Source organism: Notolabrus celidotus, chromosome 20, assembly GCF_009762535.1.
Source record: "Notolabrus celidotus isolate fNotCel1 chromosome 20, fNotCel1.pri, whole genome shotgun sequence".
Taxonomy (NCBI): Eukaryota; Metazoa; Chordata; class Actinopteri; order Labriformes; family Labridae; genus Notolabrus; species Notolabrus celidotus.
In genome coordinates, this window is record NC_048291.1 from 20,034,341 (window position 1) to 20,058,018 (window position 23,678).

A 23,678-nucleotide genomic window follows, 5' to 3' on the forward strand; every position below is an offset into this window, starting at 1 on the left:
AGTGAGCGGGGGCTGATATGTCTGAGTGTGTTCTGTTGCTCAGTTATTGTCTTGCTAAAAGAAAGAAGCTGAGGAGTTGCTGTCGTAACATGTCCATCCAAAGCACTAAAGGGCATAATATTGATGAAGTCAGCTACAGCTGTGTAGCACAACGTTATTAAGTCAAAAATTAGCCTTGCTACTTGTATTTGAATAAAATACTTAAATTCATAACATTTGTTAAACCTTTGGTAAATACACTTTTTCTGATTTTTACTAGAAGCTGGGAATCCTATGTTAGCAAATGATTGGGGGAAAGAGCTAGCTGTCAAAAAGTAAGAGAAGTTCCCCACAAGCGTTTAAGAGCTCACTAACAAATAAGCTGTCTCCATTCAGGGGTAGTATCCCTAGAAGGAACTAGCCTGCGAAGAATGATTGAGAATTTACATCACCAGCTGTTCCATCCTTACGTTCTTGTTACAAAACCCCGCTCCTGTCATCTAGCAACTTTGCTACAAAGCTAGCTAACAGAACTAACATCACGTAATTTTCACAAAACAATGTTTCGGGGCCCGCTCTAAAACGAGATGATATATCTCGAGGGGTTATTCCCGATAAATAAAACTTTATTCATACTATGAAGTTTCAATGCAGCGTGTGCTTTTTAACATTTGTATCGTCAGCGTAAAGGGAGAGTCTTTGATGCTGAGCTGTGACACAGTCTGTCTTGAGATGCCCCCTTTGAAGCATGCAGCCCATGATTTGTGATTTGTGACCCACTGTGACTCCTCTGTAAATGTGGTCCCGGAAAGTTGATTGTTTTACAAAGTGATGCTTCTGAAATTAACATTGTTGAAGTACTACCATGCTCTTTTTGCAAATAATGTGTGTTGATTTTGTGTTTGGAGTTGGCAAACAAATACACACTTTGCTGTCCAGGCAGGGTTGAACTGCTGTTTCTTGCCGTTTATTTTTTGCTTTACTGTAGACAAGTACATTTTTTTATACTAGCTTACTAAGCATGTTCTGAATGTTTTTAATATGACTACTTCTGTGTACCTACATTCTGATGGTTCCTGCGTGTGCAACTCTAAGCAAAGATAGGAATGAAGTATGATGGCTCACTTGAAAGCTACTTTCATGCACACTGTATAAACGCAATGTGGTCACATTATTGGGTTCAAAGCAGAGTATACACAGCATTGGCTGAAAAGTGTACGCCACCGTTCACCTTGTTTATCATAGCTTTTAAGTGTTGGTGAGAGTTTTGGCACTTGTAGCGTGTCATCCCCTTGCAGGACACTGTGTATTTAGTTCAGCACAGGCAGTAGGTGTCCTTTGATGTACTGGGATTCAAATACCTGGAAACACTCAAGGTTTTCAAGTACACCTGCTTGAAACTGTTGACCTTTACTGAGCACTGTTGACTGCGCTCCACACAGACGGCTGCTTTTGCAACAGAAAATTGAAGCCACAGATTGAAAAAAAAAATCCCCAGTTCGGATGTATTTGTTACACTGCCAAAAAGCATCAGAGTGTACCATTAACAGCTGATTATGAGTGTAATTAATGGTGCATATGGTAAGAAAAATACAGCCTAGGATGGACTGTACATGCAGGCGCAACTTGGGATGAAACCACCAAGCTTCATATTCGCTTCTTCGTTATCCCTTCCCGCTAAATTAGCTACATGCTAATGTGCTAGTCTTCATTGATACCTATCTGTGTGTCCTTTTACATGTTCATAAACCTCATCACAGCTTAAAAAAGACCTCAAATATGCTTTAAAAATGTTCTGATTAACTTTGATGAAGAGCCATTGAATAAATGGACACTTACTTAGATCAAATTAAAACAGACAGCAAAGCCAGCCACAACCAGCGCCCTGAAACCTCATTGATTTATTACCATCTTCAACAGATGGCTGCCAAGGAATTACTTAGTGTGATTTATTTAAATTGAAAAGCGAGCTGCTCTTATATGCAGCTTATTAATTTCATAATGCGCTCTGAGAGGGCAGACGGCAGATATTGAGTTTATTTCTGCTGGATTGAGGTGCCAAAAAGGAATGACTCAAGGCTGATTTGGAGAGTTTCCCATCATTGATTGTTCTTTTGACTCATTGTGATCCATATCAAAGATGCAGCAGTAAAGGGGGCAAGCTCTTTTTGTGTGAAAGATGTAATTACCGAAATTTGAAACCAAAAGTGAAGGCTTGAGAATGCACACAGAGCTGTAACAATTAACTGTCGAGCTTTGCTCATATTTCAGTCAAATAGATGGAAAAGACAGGCTTCAAACAATGCTTTCAAATTTAATTAGAGAGATGGAAATGCAACAAATTGGCTTTACAATGATTTTTTCTGATATTATGTGGCTATATCACTCAGCCAAACTGAACCCTGTGGCTGAAATTCATTAGCTCAAGTCATTATGACTGAAGGGTTATCGATCATCAGCAAATTTGTTTTCTTTCTGTGCCGCCTTGGTTAAGCCTTTTTACCATAATATACAAAGTGATCAAACTCAACCAGAGCTTTCTTTTTCAAGAACACATTCAACAAATTGCTCTGCACCAATGTGGTGAAATGAAATAAGCATGAAAGAAATCCTCTCTTAATTCATGAAGGTTGTTATGCTCCTACTTTTGTTGAAAGAATAGAATTGGAGATTGAACTACATGATCTTTTTAGAGGAGTTGCTTTCTAGTGTTGCATCATACTGCCAGCATTTTTAATTAACAGAACTACAAAATTGACCAAACAGTTCAATTAACACCTCTGTGTTCACAAAAACAGAACTTGAAGAGTGACACACAGAGTCAGAAAAATCTCAGTCTATTTTTCTTCTGACCTCTAATTTCTCCGGCTAGCTTCATATTAAAACTCAACTTCATATAAAACACCCCTTGCTGACTTTTTATGGCCCTTAGAGGATGATGTGGCTAAGGTGTTAGCATCTAAAGTTGAGTGTATTCATCTTGTATGAACTCTGTTTTTGCTCTTTTTTTGTCTCCACCACCTCTTTAGAGACACATACTGTACATGTTAGCCATATTAGCTACTAACTGCTTTACCATGTTGACTAGCTAAATGCTAACTGTCTGCCAGCCAGTCTGATGGAAGTTGGGTTGGTCACAGTGGTGGTCCATAATATAAGTAATGGATGCAGACACCATGACTTCACCCATTGGTTTAAGGATTACTGTTTTGATACTTAGAGTTTGACATTTTAGCTGTCTCCATTCTTGTTTTTTAGACCTGGAGTCGACCGCATGAGGGATGGACATTTCAGGCAAAACTAAATTTGCCAGTCACAGAAGTACTTGGCGATTAATTGAATAGTCGCCCCAATAAATCACTTATGGGCACATACAGATAAAGATAAGACCGATACTCAAGAAATGCTACTTAGATATAAGGTATATATGGATATGATCTACAGAATGCTAGTGGGGCACCAGTTGACGCAGCAGCTTAAGTGTGCACCCTATTTACAGAGACTATGGGTTTTGGCTTCACTCAGGGTAGTGATGTTCTGTCCATTGTTTCACACAGTCTTTTGCGTGAACTGATTATGCCCCTCTATCCTGACTGACAAGTCCCCTGTGGTAGAAACTAGTCAATAATAGGCAGATGTCGACCCTGCAATGTCGTTTATTTACTCTTGCATGGAAAGAAATTACAAAATGTACATTATGGTGTATTGACATACATTTGGGTGAAAGAGATGACCCATCAGGAGTTCTAGAACACTGGCAACAGGGACTATTTGATGAAAACAGAACACACTGACATCTTCAGTAGTCATTTTCCAGCTCACCAGGGAGAAACAGATATCATGCAGACCTCTGCTCTGATGCAGCAGCGGCTTCTTTACCATTGATTTTAGACATCCTAACAGATACACCCTCCGAGGCACAGTGAGATGAATAATTTACTGGCATGGTTGGAAAAAGAGGAATATTTAAAGGGGGGGTTGGAGTGGCTGTTATTTCGTTATCCAGCCATGCTCCTGCAGTTCAGCGTTTGGATAGGTGAAGAGAAAACCACTGTGCTGGATTTGATTGTGTTTTCTGAAAAAGGAGGTGACAGTCGAGTGGCTGAGAGCAACATAGCCTGTAACCTTGGAACAGATTGTGTCTCCATGGATAAAAGGTGGAGAGAGTCACTGATCGATAAAACCTGACAAGACTGCAAGAGATGCTAGAGATGATGGTTTGAGAGGAAAATGGAGACAACAAGAGAGAGTGCAGAAAATATATCCCTTTTTGTCGTAACAGTAAATATAAAGAGACTCTTTCACAAGAGCATCCTTGAAGGAAATAAAAGCAGAACCTGAGCTGGCAGTAACTCAAAGGAACTCCTTGGACAACATATGTTCTCATAACAGAGAGGGAGGTTAAAGTACTGTGTTGAAGCATAACAAACAGATGGACTTTTTATCGTCTTTGCGGCCAAGCTGCAGTCAAGACCGGTTCATCAAAAGGAGACAAGATATTTCTAATACTAACAGGCATTACAGAATGATCTAAAGTAGGAAGCAAGAAAGGTAAAACATTCAGAAAGATAAAATAAGGACCAACAGTATCACTCTGCCTACAAGGTAGATCGCTGCCTAAAATGAGTCTGGTTCTGCCTGTTTAGGGGAGTTTTTCCTTGCCACTGTAACTTGGTAAATGTTGCAAAGTGCTCTGCTCATGGTGGATTAAGTGACTTGATGTTGGGTCTTATAGCATATCATATATTGTATATCAACACAATTTCAAAACTTTGACTCGCATATTTGCCAATGCACCTAGCAGCTGGTTTTACTTAGCTTAGCATAGCATAAAGTATCAAAACCTGGGAAACAGCTACCTGGTTCTGTCAGAAGGTAACAAAGTCTACTGGCCCCTGCACATTTTTACATAGTATAAACATAGGGGTATGAACAAATATTCTGCATTCTTGAGGAGGGTGATCCAAAATTGACAACTAGATGTGACATAGCATTAAGGACTCCCTGTAACTACTGTTCAACAAAAAAATGATGTATCCAAATGCCAGTTTCAAGTCAAAGTGAACAGGACAGGATTCTGTCATTGAATACTTCTGTGAAGGCAGCTCTCATGTATATTGGCATGTTGCTCCTCTGATTCCCTTCCTCTCTCATCAGTCCTCTATCCCCTGAGCAGCATTAAGAGCTTTAAGTACTGGTTTGGTACCTATACCAGGAGATTTATGTTGTGAAACTGTTGCTGTTTGGTTAGATCAAGACACCAACACTACTTTGGAGTAATTAGTATGTTTAACACTTGTAAATGTCAAAAACAAATGCATCTGCAAATGAAAGAACATGGTGCAAAGAGATGACAAAATGCATTAACACAAACACTGCAAATTTAGCGATTTTTCAGACCCAAGAACACGCTTAAAGCTAGGGTTGGTAGTCTCGGAAAACCAGCATGAATTTGACTGTAGCTTTTCCTCATGACTCCGTCTAACCCCTCCCCTCCTCCCTCGGAGCTACTCCAAAACGACGCCCCCCCCTCCGCTCACATGCACGAGCGCCGCTGATTCTCGACCATATGATCGTGACTGATTCAAAACCGGTCCTCACCAAAACATTATCATAGTGAAAGTTAAAAACACAAACAAACATGGCTGCTGTTAGTACTCACAACTATCATGCTAGCATTATCCAGTTGTACCGGTGACACGATATCAGGAGAAAAGTTATAACACATATAATACTGTAACAGCTCTACTGTTTGTTAAACGTGTTCAGTGTAGATGTTCTTAATTCCTACAGTGTTGACGGTCAGTGAAGGCATCAGGAGAGGTGTAGAGTGTGCGAGTGGGAGAGAGGAGAGACAAGAGGAGAAGTTCTTCATTCATTCAAACATTGATTGTTGCTTTGTTGGTTGGCGTGATCACGGCCGACAGTGACCGGTTATTAAAGCTCAACGTGTTCACGAATCGGCTCGTCATCACTACAGCGTCCGGACGGACGCTACAATAAATATATATTTTCTGTAGGACTTACTGAACGTCATTAATTATTCTGCTTGTTGGTGAGAGCTTTTTAGACTCTGATCCGGACTACAGTCCTGAGCAAAGCACCTCATCAGGTCAGAGGGGACAGGCCCAAGGACGAGCGAGAGGGGCAGTAAATAGAGTCAGGGGAAGTAGAGGCAGGAGACGGGGACTCGGAGGAGTGCACGCCGGGGAAATGTACGTGCAGGAGGAGGGCAGAACGGCTGGACGGGATTTGATTGGTTTAAAATTTGGGGAGCCAAAAGACGGTGATTGGTTAGTGTTTTCCCAGGTTTACTCCGGCTGTAGATAGCAGTTTTTTTTTTCACTATTTTTTAGGAACACATTATGTATTGATTGCCATCAGGACATAAAGATCATTTTAACCAGTATGACAAAAAGTGTATCCAAATCTGATTACCAACCCCAGCTTTAAGCTAAAAACAACAGTATAAATCGTGACATGACTGCAAAAGTGCTCCAGGCCTGTAGGGGCACTCAGTGGAACAGGTTGAAATTCATTAACAGGAGAGAGTGAGGAAACTGTTTTCCCTTTTATTTTATTTTGAGGAAATTACTTGATTGTTGAGAAGAGAAAGTGACAGTAGTTCAACAACAGAAAGTAACATTAAAATGATTGTAGCTGCAGGGCTTCTTATGTGCTATAGCTAACACAAGCTTTGTGTTATGAGCATACAGAGTGAGCTTATAGTACAACGGGATTTGTGGCAGACTGAGAGTAACAGCTAACTAAAGCTACACTTAGCAATTTTTGCAAAGTACGTTTTCATCAGGAATAGTTTCTCAGTTAATGTTGTGTTTTGGTTGTTTTTACATGATTTGTGTTATTGCAAAGTAATCAGTGTGTCCTGGTCTTAATGGACACTTACCTCAATTGTAACATGGTGTTAATAAGTTCCGTACTTAAACTTCCTTACTCGCTCCCATTTGAAATAACGTTATAGAATGTTCCACTGAGTGTGCCCCACAGGCCTGGATTCCGTTTTTTGTTTGCAGCTCTTTTGCTGCTAATTCAGTTGTTTTATCCTTTTGATCCCATTTTTTTATTTGCACTGCATTTCTCTTGCTACATTAGCTTTTGACTTGTCACGTTTCACGTGCCTATAAATTTGCATCATTCCTGAGCATGCAGCACATTCCTCCGCTCTTGAAGAATTTTTTTGGTATGGTGTAGATCAGTAAGCTTTGTTGGCCACTGCAGTTTCTTAGCCTCTCTGCTATGCTAAGCTACCATGTTCCTGGCTGCATTGTACTGTCCACACATGATGGAGTGAGTGGTATCGATCTGTCCCCCATTTATTTGTGGAATCTAAAAACTTTGTGAAGCCTATACCATTAAGTATGTATGATGCACAGATGCACTGAGTTTCCATGAGATGAAACAATAATGCGGTTTCCACCTTGTACTGCTCTTCCAAGGATACTTTCTTAGGTTGTATCTCCTTAGGAATTGAGAAAGCTCTCAGGCTCAGTTTAGAGCTTCCTTTAGGGCAAAGGTAGATACAGCTCTTCTCAGAAACTGGGGCGAGAAGAATTCAAACAGAAGATTCATGCAAGACAACTGATATACTACAATGTATTTTCTTCTTATACTGTTACACAACCTTTGATTTCTTGTCTGTTTGAGCATGCCGGCTAATGCTTAGTGACACAGTCTAACAATCACAGCAATACAACATTAACAGAGCAGTAAAAATAGGAGTACCAGTACGGATCACTTCCTGTCCTGCACCATAGGGGAATTAAATTCTGTTTGACAAATGACGGGTTTTCAAATGTTTCCATGATTGATTTATTGAGTACATGAAGTGTGATATTCAATTAAAATTAGAGCAAAACACAGTGAAAGTTCTCGTTCCCAGTATGGTCACACTAAAGACATTTACCCTCTCATCCATTAACAACTACCAGTCACCACGAGAGGACAAGCTCACCAGATTTCATTCTCTTGTGTCCATGTCTCTTACCACAATAAAACAGTTGGTATTGTGTCTTTAATGTGGGAAAGAGCTACATGCTAATGGTAAACATATCACTGTATGTTTGGCATCATATTCTGCTCACACCATCACTCCACTACCAGATTTGGGGTTAAGTTTGCGCCTGAAAAATAAGGAAATTTGGAAATTGGGCAAATTGGGAATTGGAAAAAAAAGAGAAATAAAGTGTCAGGAGAGAAATGAGTGTGTAAAATGGTTTAGAGTCAAACCAAAACAAGCTCCAACTCTGGTCTGCATGTACTCCACAACATCCCAGGTAATCTCTCAATTTGAGTGAGAGCCTGACCTCCATTCCATACATGTGAATGCTCCCTGAATGCACCTGTCCTAAGCTCACAAAGCTTCGCACCTCAGCTTCAGCAACTTGCTGCACTAAGTCGCCCTCCGTCTCAAATACTGTCTTCTGTGCTTCCTCTCTGCTTGCCTACGCTGGCGCCTGAAAGGTCGTAATATTTTTCAAGGTATGTATGTATACCCACCTGTTAAACTTTCCAAACCAGCTGCCGCCCTCCTGATTGAATGTATTTGCTGTTTCGCCCGCTGGCGTGCTATCTGTTTGTGGCTCTCTGAATGGCGATGGTTGTATAGAGGATGTAAAATTGCTTTCAGCCCCCCGCTGTAGGCTGGATAGCTGGTTAGCACCTCAGAAAACAGGCAACCATATATGTAGCAGCAACCCTAGAATGCATACCATTACAACCATTGAGTGAGCTGCAATGTCATGTTGGTGTCATATGCTGACTGAATGGAAATGCACTTTAGCATCCATTTATCACCTCTCCTATGTTTCCGCAACTTGAAACTGCCTCAATTTGTTCCTTTTGGAGTTCTGTGTTTGATTTAGGTTGCAGGTAGGCTGAAACTGAATAAATAAATAATAAATAAATACAGTGAGGTAGTCTAAATTACTTAATGTTAAATAAGGGTTGATATCCAAGCATGTATTATCCAATGGGGATCCCGGTCAGCTTGGCCCCTTTGTTGAGAGACTGGAGCAGATGCAAGAGTATAAACCACTGCAAGTCAATTTGAACACTACATTAAGCTAGTTTGAATAAAGTAAGACCCAAACACTCTTCTGGATGTAAGTGTGCACTATATTTAGAATTATTTCAGTGCTCTACTTACTTTACTTGTTACTACTATAGAAAGCCATTGCAATTTGGCACAATTGGCCAAAGGTAACACGTACTTAGTTTTCACATTGTGTCTCCTGAATGAATGTTGGTAAACCTTTAAGGGACCATAAAAGAAAGGTTAAAAATTTGCCAGAAAAATAATATTTCAAAAATGTGGTTATCTAAGCTATTCATTATCATTTATCTTTACATCCATAGGTACACTATACAGAACTGTCAAAAGTTATCTTGACCCAAATGCTGTTGTACTGAAGTCATGTGTTGCCCAATTGCAGGTTAATATTGTTGTTGTAATGGGCTGCCTAAATGCATAAATAACGGACACTAAACTTTATAGACCTTTACTGATTGGTATATCTGAACAAGATCATTCATAGCACATCACACAGAATATATGGTTTGATCCAAGTTATAGTTTTACCACTGGACACTCAAAATGAAAGTGCTTCAAAGTTTCACTGTGGGTGGAGTGGCATCATTCTTTGTGATTTATTTTTTAGAATGATACATTTTAGGAAGTTACCATCAGAGACTCCTTTTCCTAACGAACTGTAATTATATGAAGTGTGGGATTCTAACTGGAGCATGAATGTCATACTAATATTCCCGATGTCCTTGCTTTGAGCTTTAAATAAACCATGTTATGAACTGAAGTGTGATACTCACTGTTATTTAGGTTATCCAGATGTTTCTTAGCTAACCTAGATTGGATGCAGTTTTCCGTTAACCATAAAAAAGCTTGTATTTATATTCCAAATATTCCATGATGCTTTGCTCTTTACTTCTCTCTTTTCATCTGTATTGATTTATTGCCACTGCTCTCTCCCTGAATAATGTTTCTCTTATATCCATTACCTCAAAATGTTCACGATGTATCATATTGTGCCACATGGTGGGTTGTTTTTCTTGTACCGGTTTATGGCATACCCTTTTCAACAGATGGTTTAGGTATTGAAAGTGAATGTAGACTATTTAGGATGCCTGCAACTACATTTAAAACATTTAAAACACATTAGAAATACTGTACATCTCCTGAGAACGGGAATGATATCTGCTCATAGCTTTTCTGTACTTAAAGGAGCTGAGTTGTTGTGGTAAAGACTCAATGTTGTCTGAAATGATAAGAGATACAACAACCTTGATATGTAAAGACATTTGGCTAGTTGAAATTTTACACACTTGAACATTTAGCATATTAGTTAAGGAGAAGGATATTATGCCTTAGAGTCATGGAGAACAAAAAGGTAAACAAAATACAGTGTACTAGATATCATCTCTGTAGAAACAACAGTTATGAATTCCAGTGTTCCTTTATATCTGCTTAATATATAACATAGTGTCCATTCAGCCTAAAACTCCTGGTGTACTTGGCACCTGTACCACAACAACTTCAAAAGGTAAATCCATTCTCATCAATATTTAAAGATACAGTGTTGAATTTTCACAAGTCTTAAATGTGGTCATTGAACTGAGTCAGCATGTGGTTGTGGAGGCCTACACTTGCACTGTAAACCCGAACAGTACTTCTAACTCATAGCCATTAAGGGTACAGCACTCAAAACCAGCTATTTAGTTGAACCAACAATTAATTATTGAGTTATCTGAACAATTAATGTAGTTTTAATTATATGAGGATCAATTTTATTGAGTGAATATCCATGTCCAAATAACAACTTTTGAGTGTACAGAGGAACGCTGCGTATGACGTCATCAACGTCACCATGTAAATCTTCACACACTTAAAAAAACACAATGGCTGTGCTTCGTGAAGTGGCAAGTAAAGGCTGATTTATACTTCTGCGTTGAATCAACGGCGTACCCTACGCCGGGGGTCCGCGTAGCTCCCGTACCTACGCCGAGGCCTACACACGTAGCTGACGTGCACCTCCTCCAAAATGTAACTCCCCGTAGAGCCGACGCAGACCTCAAGCCCTGTTATTGGTCCGCTCGGCGGCTTTGTCTTTCCCGCATCTACAACACTTCCGGGATCCCGGACATCAGCCGCACATCGGCCGTGTATTTCATCTCCTCCTCTCTATTCTTCATGTAATCATGTCTGCATGATAAACAGCAACATGTATCAGCTGTAGATTAACATAACATGCTCTGAAACTCTGTGGAAAAGTAAACAGAGATCGTAGCGGGACCGGAAGCAGGCAGCCGGCTATCAGAGAGACCGCACTGCCCTCATGCGTTTCGGCGGAGAATGGCTGCGCGACACAGACACACCGATGCACAAGTATGTGGGGCTCATGTCCACGTCAGCCCCTGCTGCGTAGGGGAGACGCAGAAGTATAAATCAGCTTTAACAAGGAAAGACAATGCCAAACCGCTGTACCGATACAGGGAAGACTATGGCCCAATCTCAGTGTCCACCCTCAAGCACTCACTGCTTTGAGGCGCGTCCCTGCTAAGTCTGTGAGGGCTTAGGGCTGTCCCTCTGTCAAATCATCAAGTGTGTGAGGGATCTCTCACTGACTTTTTGAGCCCTTTATGCCCCTTTTCCGTAAGTGGGCATTTGTGCAGACTTAGCGTAAGGGAATTACCCATAGTTCATAGCATTGTGACGTGAAACACAGGATTCCCAAGGGAAAGCCCTGGAGCTTGGAGGGTAAATGAACGCCGTAACATGAAATTTAAAAAAGTGCGAGAGTAAAAAAGAAGCATGAAAGTTGCAATGAAATTTACAGGAAAAAAAGGCAAAAAAGTTTGCCTGTAAGTATAAATATAGAAAACAGCCTTAATCTATTCATCTTCACTTATATGTGTATGTCCTATAATTTATATATTTATAGTTATATAGCCTATTTATATATTTTAAATTGTGTGGTTAAGCAGTCTGTACGGTAAGAGCCTGGATCACATGGCAGTCAGTCGTCCCTTAAGCGCCTTGAATTTGAGGAAAGTTAAAATTGTGCAATAAAAATTCCTAATATCGCTAGGATGAGCTGGTGACGTCATGCAGGTCACGTGAGAATTCGCAAAGTGCTGTACCATTCCAGTTCTACAGTTTTTGAGCCCTTACAGCCTCCTGCCCTCAATCACTTTCCAGCTGACGTCAATTAAGTCAAGAAGGGGTCAGGGCTCAGGGCTTAGGGAGGCTATTGAGATTGGGCCCAACAATGATCCAACAAGGGACAGGGGACACAGAACAACTATGCACAGAGTCATCAACACAGGTGTGAACACAGGACACAGGTGAGACTAATGAGGGGAATCACAAAAGGAGGGAAACACACAAGGGCATGATGTAAAACTAAACTGGAGACACAAGGATTCAGAACTACAAAATAAAACAAGAAACACAAGACTAGACTAAGAAAACACAACAAGAGACATGGATCACTAAACACTCAAGAGAGACAAAAGATAACTGATACAGAATAAACTTGGGGAGGAACCCAGGCATGAAACACAAGAACTAAACTAAACTAACCAAACCATGACATGGACTCAGTTTTATCTAGTATGTATGAATTAAACATATAAAAATGTAACTAATAAATCTGAGTTGGGGAAACTTGAAAATTATAAAACAAGAAAGAAAACAATTGAGTAAACTGAAATCGTATTTCATATTTTAAGTTATACTCAAAAATTGTATTTCCACTACTTAAAAACTCTTATGTAATCAGTTACGACAAACATTTTGAGTCATTTCAAATTGTTCAGGTTTACAGTGTGGTAGGAGAATGGAGGAGTGATGTGAAACACACCAGACTAATTGGACACCTTTTGCTTTGTACTGTTAGCTAAATATCTGACTTTTGGCTAAAATGAATCAAGACCATTTGTCATAATACATCAGTTAGCTTTGCCATCAAGAAAACCACTTAACATATCCAGCTGGAAGAAGCTCTACAAGCTGAGGTTAGCCTGCTAGCTGTAACTTAGTTGCACTGAATACTGGGGTTGTGTGTCGTCAGTTGACTTAACGATTAAGCGTTTGGCACGCATGTCAAGTTGGCACCAGAAATACTCATCAGTGAATCAAATTATCAATATTTTCGTTATTGAAGGCCTGTAATGTGGGACATATGTGGTTGTTGGCAACTGCAATAATGCTGTAATACTCTTCTAGCAGAATGTAAACAGACAGAAATTATTGATGCCATCTCCCGGCAAGTTGTATATAGGCTGTGTCTTGATAAATTGGCATATGACAATTCAACTGGAGCAATGGGTAACCAGCACAATCATCTGGATGTCAACCTTCAAGGAGGATTGGAGGCTTGTGCTAGCTCTGCTAGTGTTAGTCACACAGAAAATCTATGACATTGTTTACCCATGGACTCTGCGATCTGGTGATTCACAATGGTTAATAAATTGTGCTCAATTTTCCACTGTTTTAAGAGAGTTCCCTTGCCTTTACACTAGCCAGTCTGTCAGAAACATCCGCGCTGTATACAACAGATAATTGCTACTTTCAAAGTTAACGGATGTAGCCATATGTGTCCTAGCAAGCCAGTTTACCGGCAGAATCAGCCCTGAAAATGTAGGTGAATTAGCCAACATGATCCATTCCAGACAGTGTTTAGCTTAATAAGCTTAAAAAAGAAGGTATAAAGGTCTAACTGAATGCATTGTTGATATCAACTCTACGTCTCCTTAATGTCACATCTTTGCTGATCAGATGCAGTTTGCATTTCAGAATTACTTAAAGCCCTAACAGCTCTCTCCTCTGTCGTTGTAGCTTTTTAATGTTTTTTCTGGATTTGTAAGGTCCTTTTAGTCACTTAGCAACGCATAAGATGTGGATAGGCAGACAATGACTGATTCTTTTGGTAATAAAAATCAAAACAGAATCAAGTATCAACCACCCAAGATAAAATCATCCTCGAGAAAATAATTATAACTTTGGACCAGAAAGGGAAAGAATATTCATTCTGAAGTGAAAGGCCCCTTTCAGACTGTTTGGGCACATTGGTCTTGCTCTATTTCACCTCTGTCTGGCCACACTTCAGGGGCGCAGGTGATGTTGGCCCAGTGCCAACACTGCAGTGTTTTCCATCAGTCTGACTGTCTGCCCCTTTTCCCTCAGTCTCTCTCACAGTATATACCAGCTTTATATCATCTGATATAAAAAACAACAACAAAAGGTTTGTGCAGGAATGTGATACACACAGTTTCTATCTTTAACTATCTTGTTGCTTCCTCTATCTCCTTGGTAAACCTAATAACTCAGGGTTCATGATCAGTTTAACTTTTGTCTCCTTTACCAGGAAATTATAAATGATATGATGCTTTTCTCTATCATCATTGGCAAAGGAGAAATATGAGAAAACCTCAATTGTAGTTTGCTATTTAATATCCCTTTGCAACATTTTTACCATTTCCTCCTTTAATCAGTTTTCTTCTTGTGGAACAGCGTATGAGGGGATTCAAGTTGGCAGACATGTGGAAGGGAAATGTGGAAAAGGCTGTTGGGATATCATCCCAACAGCCTTCACCACATTTAGCCATATTTAGCCTGTGATTTGGATCTGGGATTTGGCTGATGAAACAGTCTTAGTTTTTTTTAATCTATTATCCCTTTAATCTTAAAAGGATGCAAGAAAGCGCTGCATTTACGTGCTAGTTCAGGAGATATCGAACGTGGCTGATTTATATAACAGCAGGTTGTAGCCTTACGTATACTGTACAGAAACACAGTTAGTTATAGTCAAGTCGATAACATCACAGCTTTGTAAGAATCTCAAAGTTGCTTTATGACCAAGATTGCAGATGTAGATTAGCTTCAAGCTAACTCTGGTATATTGCATCAAATGTTGACTTTTATGTTCATATTGTACAAAGTCAATTTATAAATACATCAAATAAAAAAGTTCTTACAATGGAAACGTAGAAAGTCTGAGTCTAAGTTTGATGACTTACACAGAAGCCAACTCAGTTGGCTGATATGAACTCTTTCACCCGTGTTACTTGTGTTGTAGCCAATGCAGCTGCAAATTCTGAGGTTCTTTCAACAGTGCTAATTTTTGACAGTCTGTCACTGAAAGTACTAAAGACCGTGATGTATGCATCGGGTGACCACACGTCCAAATTTGAGCAGGATAGTCCTGTTTAGACACAATTTTTTCTGGTCTTGAACAACCCCTGGCTGGGTTTTAACCAATGGAAGTACCAAAACAATGCACTACCCTTGAAACATTTTTGTTTTTCATCAATGTCATTGAAGACGCTGTTTCTGTTTTAACCAACAGACAAACACCTCAAACACACCGCAAGCCAAAGTTAGATGCTGTTTGTCTGTAGAAGTGTCAGTCAATCTTGGCATGCTGTCGTTGCTTAGCTAGCCTAGCTTATCATATCATACTGTCTGGACCTACTGTGTAAAATCAGGTAAGCTAGCGGTATCAAAAAGGCTTGCAGCATTTTCCAAAGAGCTCCAGGAGAATTATAGCTTCCTTTAAAAAATACCTGGCAAAGAATATGTTGTCATGCACAAACTGCAAGTGTTCATTTTCAGTCACCCACGGTGGAAACGCAGACATACAAAGACTACATAGCTCAAATGAGCTAACACAAACGGTGGGTACAGGCTGGAATTTAAAGATATTATCAAACTGAGATCGTAGGTGTGGGTTTGTGGTTACATTAAGCTACACATCAGCTGGCAGTCACTTTCTAGCTATAAGTCTTACTGTTAAGTAAGCGGTTAAATTCTAACTTAAGCTGCTTTTGAAATGTAGCTAGCCAGAGTCATTAAATTTGGTGGTTCGCTTGAAATTTGGCTTGATGTACTTGATGACTTTTACTATTTGTTGTCTTTTTAGCTGATCAATTGAATCAGACACCCTTAATGTAAATGACTTATAATCTGAAATACAGCACTTTGAAGTTGTAATAGCATTTGAGTTTCACACCCTGAGCATTATGTCAAAGAAAAATGGCCACTGCTTGTTGTGGTGAGGATGATACTACACTTTTTGGCATGCAGTGCATCCAGGTGTTTGAAGCCACAGCTCTGCAAGCATGATAAGCTTTCACAGCTTCATATGGCCATTCGGCATTTCTGCGTCAAGTGACTACATTTCCCATCAACCTTCACTTTCCATGATATCAGTGTTTTATTTTGGTGTTTAGGAGACAGATATCTAGATAGAAATCTGTGTTGAAGTTACCCATTAATGGGAGGGAGTTTCCCTAGCATATGCCTGACGACTGCTGTGTTATTTCCGCTTGTAGCTGCTGTAGCAGACAGATGATGAAGATGAAACAGCGAACACTGGGGAGGTGACCTTTCCTTTTATACACTGACTGTAGGTCTGAGGTAGGTGATGCATAAAGCACGGCTGGAATACATGACTTAAATCCATCCTAGGCAGGGAAACCTCTGCTGCTTATGGGGTGGATTTTCATTCAATCCTGCAATGAATCGGCTCACACTAAAACCTGATTTATGGTCCGAAGCTTTGCCAGCTGCTAATGCAGTTACTATGGTAACCGTTTCATTTGCTCAGGCGGCAGGGATGTGCATTGGAATTTTCATATCTGCTGATCGCTGCAGTGGGTTTTTGTTCCTCTCCTCTGTGCTCAGAGATGGTTGTACTACAGAAATTCTTTCAATTCATGCTGAAATGAGAACATGGTGATGTGTCCTTGAGAGACTTTTCATTACTACTTTAACATACATATGTCTCAATATATCAAGACACTCTCAACAGATATTTAACAGACTGAAATTACCAAGTTGTAATGAGAGACACACATGCAGGGAATGGAAAACAAATTGGCTCCTCCTGCTTTATGTCCACCTCGGGTCATATAAATGTGAACAGATTGAGAGTCTCTCAAATTACAACTGACATCCTGGGGATTTCAGTGCTCAAACAGCTATTGGTCACACCATTTCTAGGCATCATCTCCTTCTGGAACACTGAAAGCTTCCTGGGTTGGGTTTTTTTATTCACTTTGTGACAAAACAAAAGTGAATCTTCCCTCCGGGCAGTGTTGTATCTTATTCTCTTGAAGCTGCTTTCTGCCGTTTTGACATGCTGCAGACACTGACTATATGTTTGTTACTGGCTATAACATTGTTCTGATAATTGATTTACAATACTATTACAGAGAGATGAATAGGGGTGTTTCAGACCCTGAGCATACACCCACTCCTCGGCTGTGGTTCTGTGGAAGGGTCAAATGTCGAAACAGATGGCTGTCTAACTGTCTAACATGAGTCTGGTCCTGCTGGAGGTTTCTGCATGTTAAAAGGAAGTTTTTAACTAGCTAAATACTGTAAAGTGTTCTGCTCATGGTGGATTAAGATGAGATAAGACTGAGTCTTATCTTGTCTTGATGTTGGGTCTTTGTTAATAATATAATTAAAGTAAGGTCTAGACCTGCTCTGTTTGTTGTGATTTAGGGCTATACAAACAAAGATTGATTGATGTATTAATTGATTGATTGATGTCTTTTGGTTGATAGTATGTTATCCGCTCTTGCAGCCCACATACCAAAGTCAACTTGGGCACTGAAAACCAAATTGCACCCAGTGAAAAGCCAGTGGAGTGGGAATGTGTGTGAATGGGATTAGTTGTTACTAGTGGTGTAAGGACACCAAAATTTTGACTTTGATACTGAGAAGTTTAGTATCACAGCTCTCGATACTAAAATTATAACTGAGATTGAAACGGTACTGTTTTGATAACTGATGCCAAATACATCACGTTCTCAAAATTTAAGTGGAAGTGTGCCTTATTTACTGGCTATGTTCTCTTATACTACAGATCCATCATAGAAGAAATGGGAAGTATTGTAAGGCAGTAGCCTGACGCTATGTATCTATTTAGCTGTTGTAATAAGCACACAAGACCCCCAAATAATTGATTGCATTTGTCGTTATGGAACCGTTGCTAACAAGCTACTGTTAGCTACATATCATGTATTATGCATTTAAACAGTTCATTAACATCCTAGCCCACTAGCTTATATGCTAACCTGTTATGTTGTGTACTCCTTGGAGAGCTGGGTGGCAAGATTTGTGTTTCCTCCCTTGCATGATGCTGTTTGGTAGCATCCTTAGCACAAGTCGGTGGGTTCGCCATCAGAGTCCACTCTGATATTCCAGCAGATGGTTCCGTTCACCAGCTCAGGGTGTGGAGGTGTTCTTTTGGAAGATGACTTGCTGTTGTCGTGGGTAGTGAACATTTTGAGGCAGAAGCTCACGCTGAATAAACATGAATTGAACCATTTGAACCTACAGGTACTGTATGTGGGGAACCTGTAGCCTCTGACATCAGGATATGTGGTGTCAGTGGGTCAATGGGGCATGTAGTGTAAAGGCTTTGAGTGGTCAGAGGACTACGGAAAGCACTTTTTAGCAAATTGACCAAAAATACGATATAATTACCTTCATGCACAATCTAAGAAATACAAAATATGAAATAGAAATCCCCTTAGGCAACTGATACCTTACAGAATGAGGAAAAAAACATTGTCTTGATGATTGCACTTCTTGTTCATCAGCTCTTTTGTTAGGTTATACAAAGTGATACAATAAGTGATCTTTTACTCATTAAAAATAAACCTATTTTGAAATTTCAAGTTAACACAAAAACACAGATGTATTTTTCATTCATTGTGGACGATTCAGATCAAGAGTACATATACATGAACTTAATTTAAAGTGAATAAACGTGGAAGGAATGGAATGACTGTATTGCTGAGAGAGCAGGGTATCATCGGAATATTACCAAAATGTAAATGAAAACTCTCCAAAGTAGATTTTTTTTCATTGGAAATATAGTGTAAACTTCTACTAGACTTGTTAAATAAAGTCAGGATTGTTTACTTTTATAGTGATGGAAATGAAGAAGGTGCAAAATCTCTGTCGTTAGTCCAGTTACAGTTTTAAGAAACAAGGAAATGAGGATTAAAAAAAAACCCACAGACACACACATAGATTGTTTTCCCTACAGTATGATCCTCTGTCCAGTGTAGGATCTCAAATTTTCAATTAATGTTTCACTTAAAACAAGTAAAACATCATGTTTGTTAAACAACAGCTTTGACGAAAGTGTGTTGTTGTTTTTTTTTCTCCTAGTATGTCCATTCTACGATATCATATTCAGCAACAGAGTAAATAAGCATATAAATAGTAATTAATATATTCAAAGGTTAAAAATTCTCCAAATCACAAGTTGTTCTTCTGGATATATTAAACTCATCTGTCTATCTTCTTCTTTCCTCTTCTTTTTCTCCACAGACCATGCAAGCGGGGCGATGCCCAACAGATGAGCTGTCACTGACTAATTGTGCCGTGGTGAGCGAGAAGGATCTGCAGTCAGGACAGTGAGTGTTCTTTATCGCCTCGTCATCCTCATCTTAATCACTTCAGGAACACAGCCAGACATATCTGCAATCATTATCTCATCCCTCCATCCTCTCACCCACCTTATCTCTAAACTTATTAACAGTCATACATCCAGAGGGTAGCAGTCAGTTAGCTGATACGAGGCTGCACGTGCCACAGTTTGTGTGTTTGATTATTTCACCGGATATTATAAGAAATCTCATTAGGTCTGAAAAAAGGCGGTAAAAATAAAACATCTTTCAGCCTGACACAAGAAGGATGATTTTGGTAAGCCTCTTGGTATAAGCGCATACAGAGAAACACAAAGGGAATAACTGGTGGCACAGCTAGAGCTGTGACAGATTTACAAGTAGGGGATCATGTGTGGTTAGCAGGTGGTTATGGGACATAGAATCCCGACAGGGTGAGACAAGACCCTGACGTGAAGCTGAGGGGTCTTGTTGTTTAAAAATAAAGGAAGCAAATGTCACAACTTTGAACACTGCTGTTGTCATCACCAGCAATCGGTAACCTAAAGGCTCACTCCCCTGATCCACTCGTTGCTAAGATTGCAGGACAGAAGCCAATATGTAAATATCTGTGTTGTTTAACCTGCCAAATTAGCATGCTAACCGAAACTAGCATATTGGCCCCATTGTTTACCAATATAATGCGAACAGAAAGTAACCGTTTTACCTCCCCTTTATGATCTATTTTGTCAACAAGCAGAAGCAAAATGTACCAAAACTCTTTTCCATGGATTGATTTCACGACATGTGATCAGTTTGCCTCTGGCATTGCTCATGTTAGTGAAAGTTAATAACCGTCGTCAAAAGGTTGTCAAGAGGTTTTTGACCAATCAGAATCAAGCAACTTACACAGCCAGAAGATCAGTAAGACGGCTGGGTATTAAGTAAGGGATAATGTATGGTAAGCGGGTGGTTATGCAAAATAGAATCCCGACAGGGTGAGGCAAGACCTGGACGCTTATTACCAGGCTACCTACATAAGATACAAACATGTTGGCAAAAAATATTGATCAAAAGATTATTTTATTGATTTAAATGATATGAGGTATACCACAATGTATATATTGAAAATTATTCTCATCTGCCTGTTGCAGTCGATTTAACATTAAACTGAGCACTGTGTATTTGTTATTATTTACATTACATTTAACTTTGCCATTGACGGTTACACAAGATGAATGAGTCCTCTGCAAGATTATAAATGTTGACTTTAGTGAGGGCTAATGTCAGAAGTCCAGATGTCTGTCATAAAACTTGTCACTTACGCTACTGTGGACCCGACTGTGAATGTGTTTGTGGATCACATCATACAGGGCAGGCAGGTATGCATCTGCAAAGTACCTGCAACTTGAGATACTGTTCTCAAAAAGATAAGATAAGATAAGATACTTCTTTATTTGTCCCACAATGGGGAAATTCATGGAGTTACAGCAGCAAACAAAAAGGTGTACAGTACAAGAATTTCAACAAGAATATATATATAATTTTTTTTTTTTTTTTAAAGTTCATCAAAGACGACAGATTGGCCATAATTCTCCTGTCAGCCACCACCTCCACAGGGTCCAGGACTGAGCTGGCCTTCTTCACCAGTTAGTTCAGTCTCGCTCTCCTGTATCCTGTCCGCCCACAGCAGGTTTAATCCTTCCAATGTGGCGTTCGTGTCCGGTGTTAGCTCTGTTAGCATGATGCTACTCTGCCAGTATTCCCTCTGGCGCTGGGTTAGCTCATCCACCTTATCATAGATAGATCTTACATTATACGCCATTAGCTGGAAAAATCCTTGGTATTAACTAGAAAAAGTGGGGTTATCAAGAACTGTAAGTTCAGTGATTTTGCCATTGATTGCTTTAGGTAAAATTTCTGCAGTTCTCAAAAAAACCTGTTGAAACAGCACTCAGGCACTAGCCATTCCATTGGAGTTAATGCTGGCTGCTGCTACTGCCGCTTCACAATCCTATAATATGTAGATTCTTGTGGCAATGGTGACTCTTTGGGTGACTTAAAAGATTTAGTGGGTTAAAACTAAAACTTTTTTCCTCCTCTTCATAATATTCAGGTAGATGTTTTGCAAATTTCAATCATCCTGTCCTTGAATGAAATTAAAGCAACTTTTTTTGCTTTTTTATCAGATACAAATGATTATTAGAATAAAAAATATTTTTGAAAGTTCTCTTCACTGGGCCGGTAGCGAATAACTTATCCAATTTAAGTTGAGCATTTCAGGGTCAAACTGTGAACACTTTTGCCATTTGGGATGAAATGGTGTTTGAGCAGTTTGTGAATCTTACTAGTAGAAGCATTAGTGTAAGTAGAGTTGGTAGAATATTAGAAGAATGTTGTTTTATGGGGCAATTCTGTCAGTTTAGCTCAGTTTGTATAGCACACAGGCTCTGTGGGCTGAGGCTGTGTTCCTCACCACAGTGACCCCTGACTCAAGCCTCCAAAACCTGGCCCTTTGATGCATGTCATCCCACTCTCGTCTTCTTATACATCGTGTGAATCTTCTGCTATCACAATAAAAAACAAAACACGTTTATTTTTATAATGTTGCATTCCTTTATTCAATATATCACTGTTTTATGTCGCCATCAATGGACAGCCTCTGCAGTATGAAAAGCATCCAGGCACTTCCACCCCTCTCTGCTGTTTTTATCTGTCTGTGCTGAAGCAAAAAAACGTTCACAAATGAAAAAATACAGTAGATGCTCATAGCATAGCAGCACTAATTGTACATGTGTGTACGCAAGTAATATGCACACATAATTATAGCCCATGAAACAAGAAGTTATGATGGTGCTCAATAAATGTGTAACCTGAGGATGTCCCACTCTCTTACTGCCATGGCAACTACAGCCTCCTCTTTTTCATTCAGAGCCACCAAGCAGTGTTATTGTGCTGCCAACAGAATAGTATGTGTGTGTGTTTTATGATTTAGAAATAAGTCAAAAGTTATAGTGTTAAGGTTAGGAGTTAAATGTATATGGGTATCAGTGTATGCAGGGATTCATATTTAGCAGACAAGTTGTTTCCTGTCTAAGTAAAGACTTAAAGAATTACCTCAGTCGCCAGCCTACAAGGTATGAGTCTGAAAAATAAGGCTAGGTGTTACATATTAATGTGATGATGTAATGCATTTCGTAAGAATTAGCTTTTAGAAATGTGTTGTGTCTCTGTCAAAGCAGAGTGTAACAAACTGTCCTTGTGAACGCTGTTGGAACCAGCTACATTTATGGAAAAAAAATAGCAGTAACCTAGTAACTATAAAGTGCTAACCAATCAGAACTCTTCAGTAAAGCCTCTATTCAAAGGTTAATTAGATGGTACTTCATGGTCTCCTAACACACCTTATCTCCTGAGATTTTTCTCCTGCAGTACTGTTGAAAAATCTGTGGATAAGGATAAAGGAAAGCTGCTCCTCCAGATATTTTCAATCAATTAAAACTCATTGTATTGCATTGTCCAACTTAACAGTGTTAAAGAGATTATCCACCTTCCATTTTTTCTACACTCATTTCCTATAAAGCTTTTTGTATTAGGATGTTATTTTTTATTTCATCTGGGACCCACCAAAGGAAGAGAAAAAAATGACAAAAACAATAACATGTATTTTATTTATTTATTTGTTTATTTTTGTATTTACTATTTAGTTTATTTTATCAATTTCATGTTATTATTTTTTTCTATTATTCAAGTTATTATTATTTTATAAATGATACACTTTCCTTTTTTTATTTTTATTTTGATGTATTCATTCATTAATTTTTAATTTAAATTTTACTTTTCTTATTTTTTAAATTACATGTTTGTGCATGAGATCTGCCTCTGAATCTAATGGCTGCATTGTGGTTTTGTGCTCTGTTGGCTGAGTTTAATAAAAAAAAGTTAAAAAAAAACACAAAAAAACCCCATTTATAACCATTAAAGCAGATTTAATTTATTTGGCGGTGGAGACCAAACAGGAGCAAAAAAGGAGCCAAAGTATTGCATTACATTTTTTTAGCAACCTAGCAACACAATTTGAATCGAATGCTCACAGTGCAAGTTATTTACTTAACATTAAAAATAATCTACCATTGCCCTTCAAAGCCCAATAAAAGTAACTTTGCTGAGGTATAATACTGTAGGCAAAAATTAACATTAAGGGTAAGGACACGATGCCTGACTCTAAAAAGTAAAATAAACAAACTGTTTTCAGCTAA

The 23,678-nt window shown here is 39.2% G+C and overlaps 1 protein-coding gene across 4 annotated transcripts in view; it reads left to right on the forward strand.

Moving 5' to 3' along the window:
* The window catches only part of LOC117832961 (vesicle-fusing ATPase), a 60,657-nt gene that overhangs the window by 10,919 nt on the left and 26,060 nt on the right, over nt 1-23,678 (forward strand). For all 4 annotated transcript variants that reach the window (XR_004635294.1, XR_004635293.1, XR_004635292.1 and 1 more), the window contains exon 2: nt 19,364-19,449. Coding sequence is in view for 1 of the 4 variants with exons in the window: in XM_034712292.1 (XP_034568183.1) it covers nt 19,364-19,449 (86 nt within the window). In the remaining 3 variants the exon portion in view is untranslated. The remainder of the gene's footprint in view (nt 1-19,363; nt 19,450-23,678) is intronic.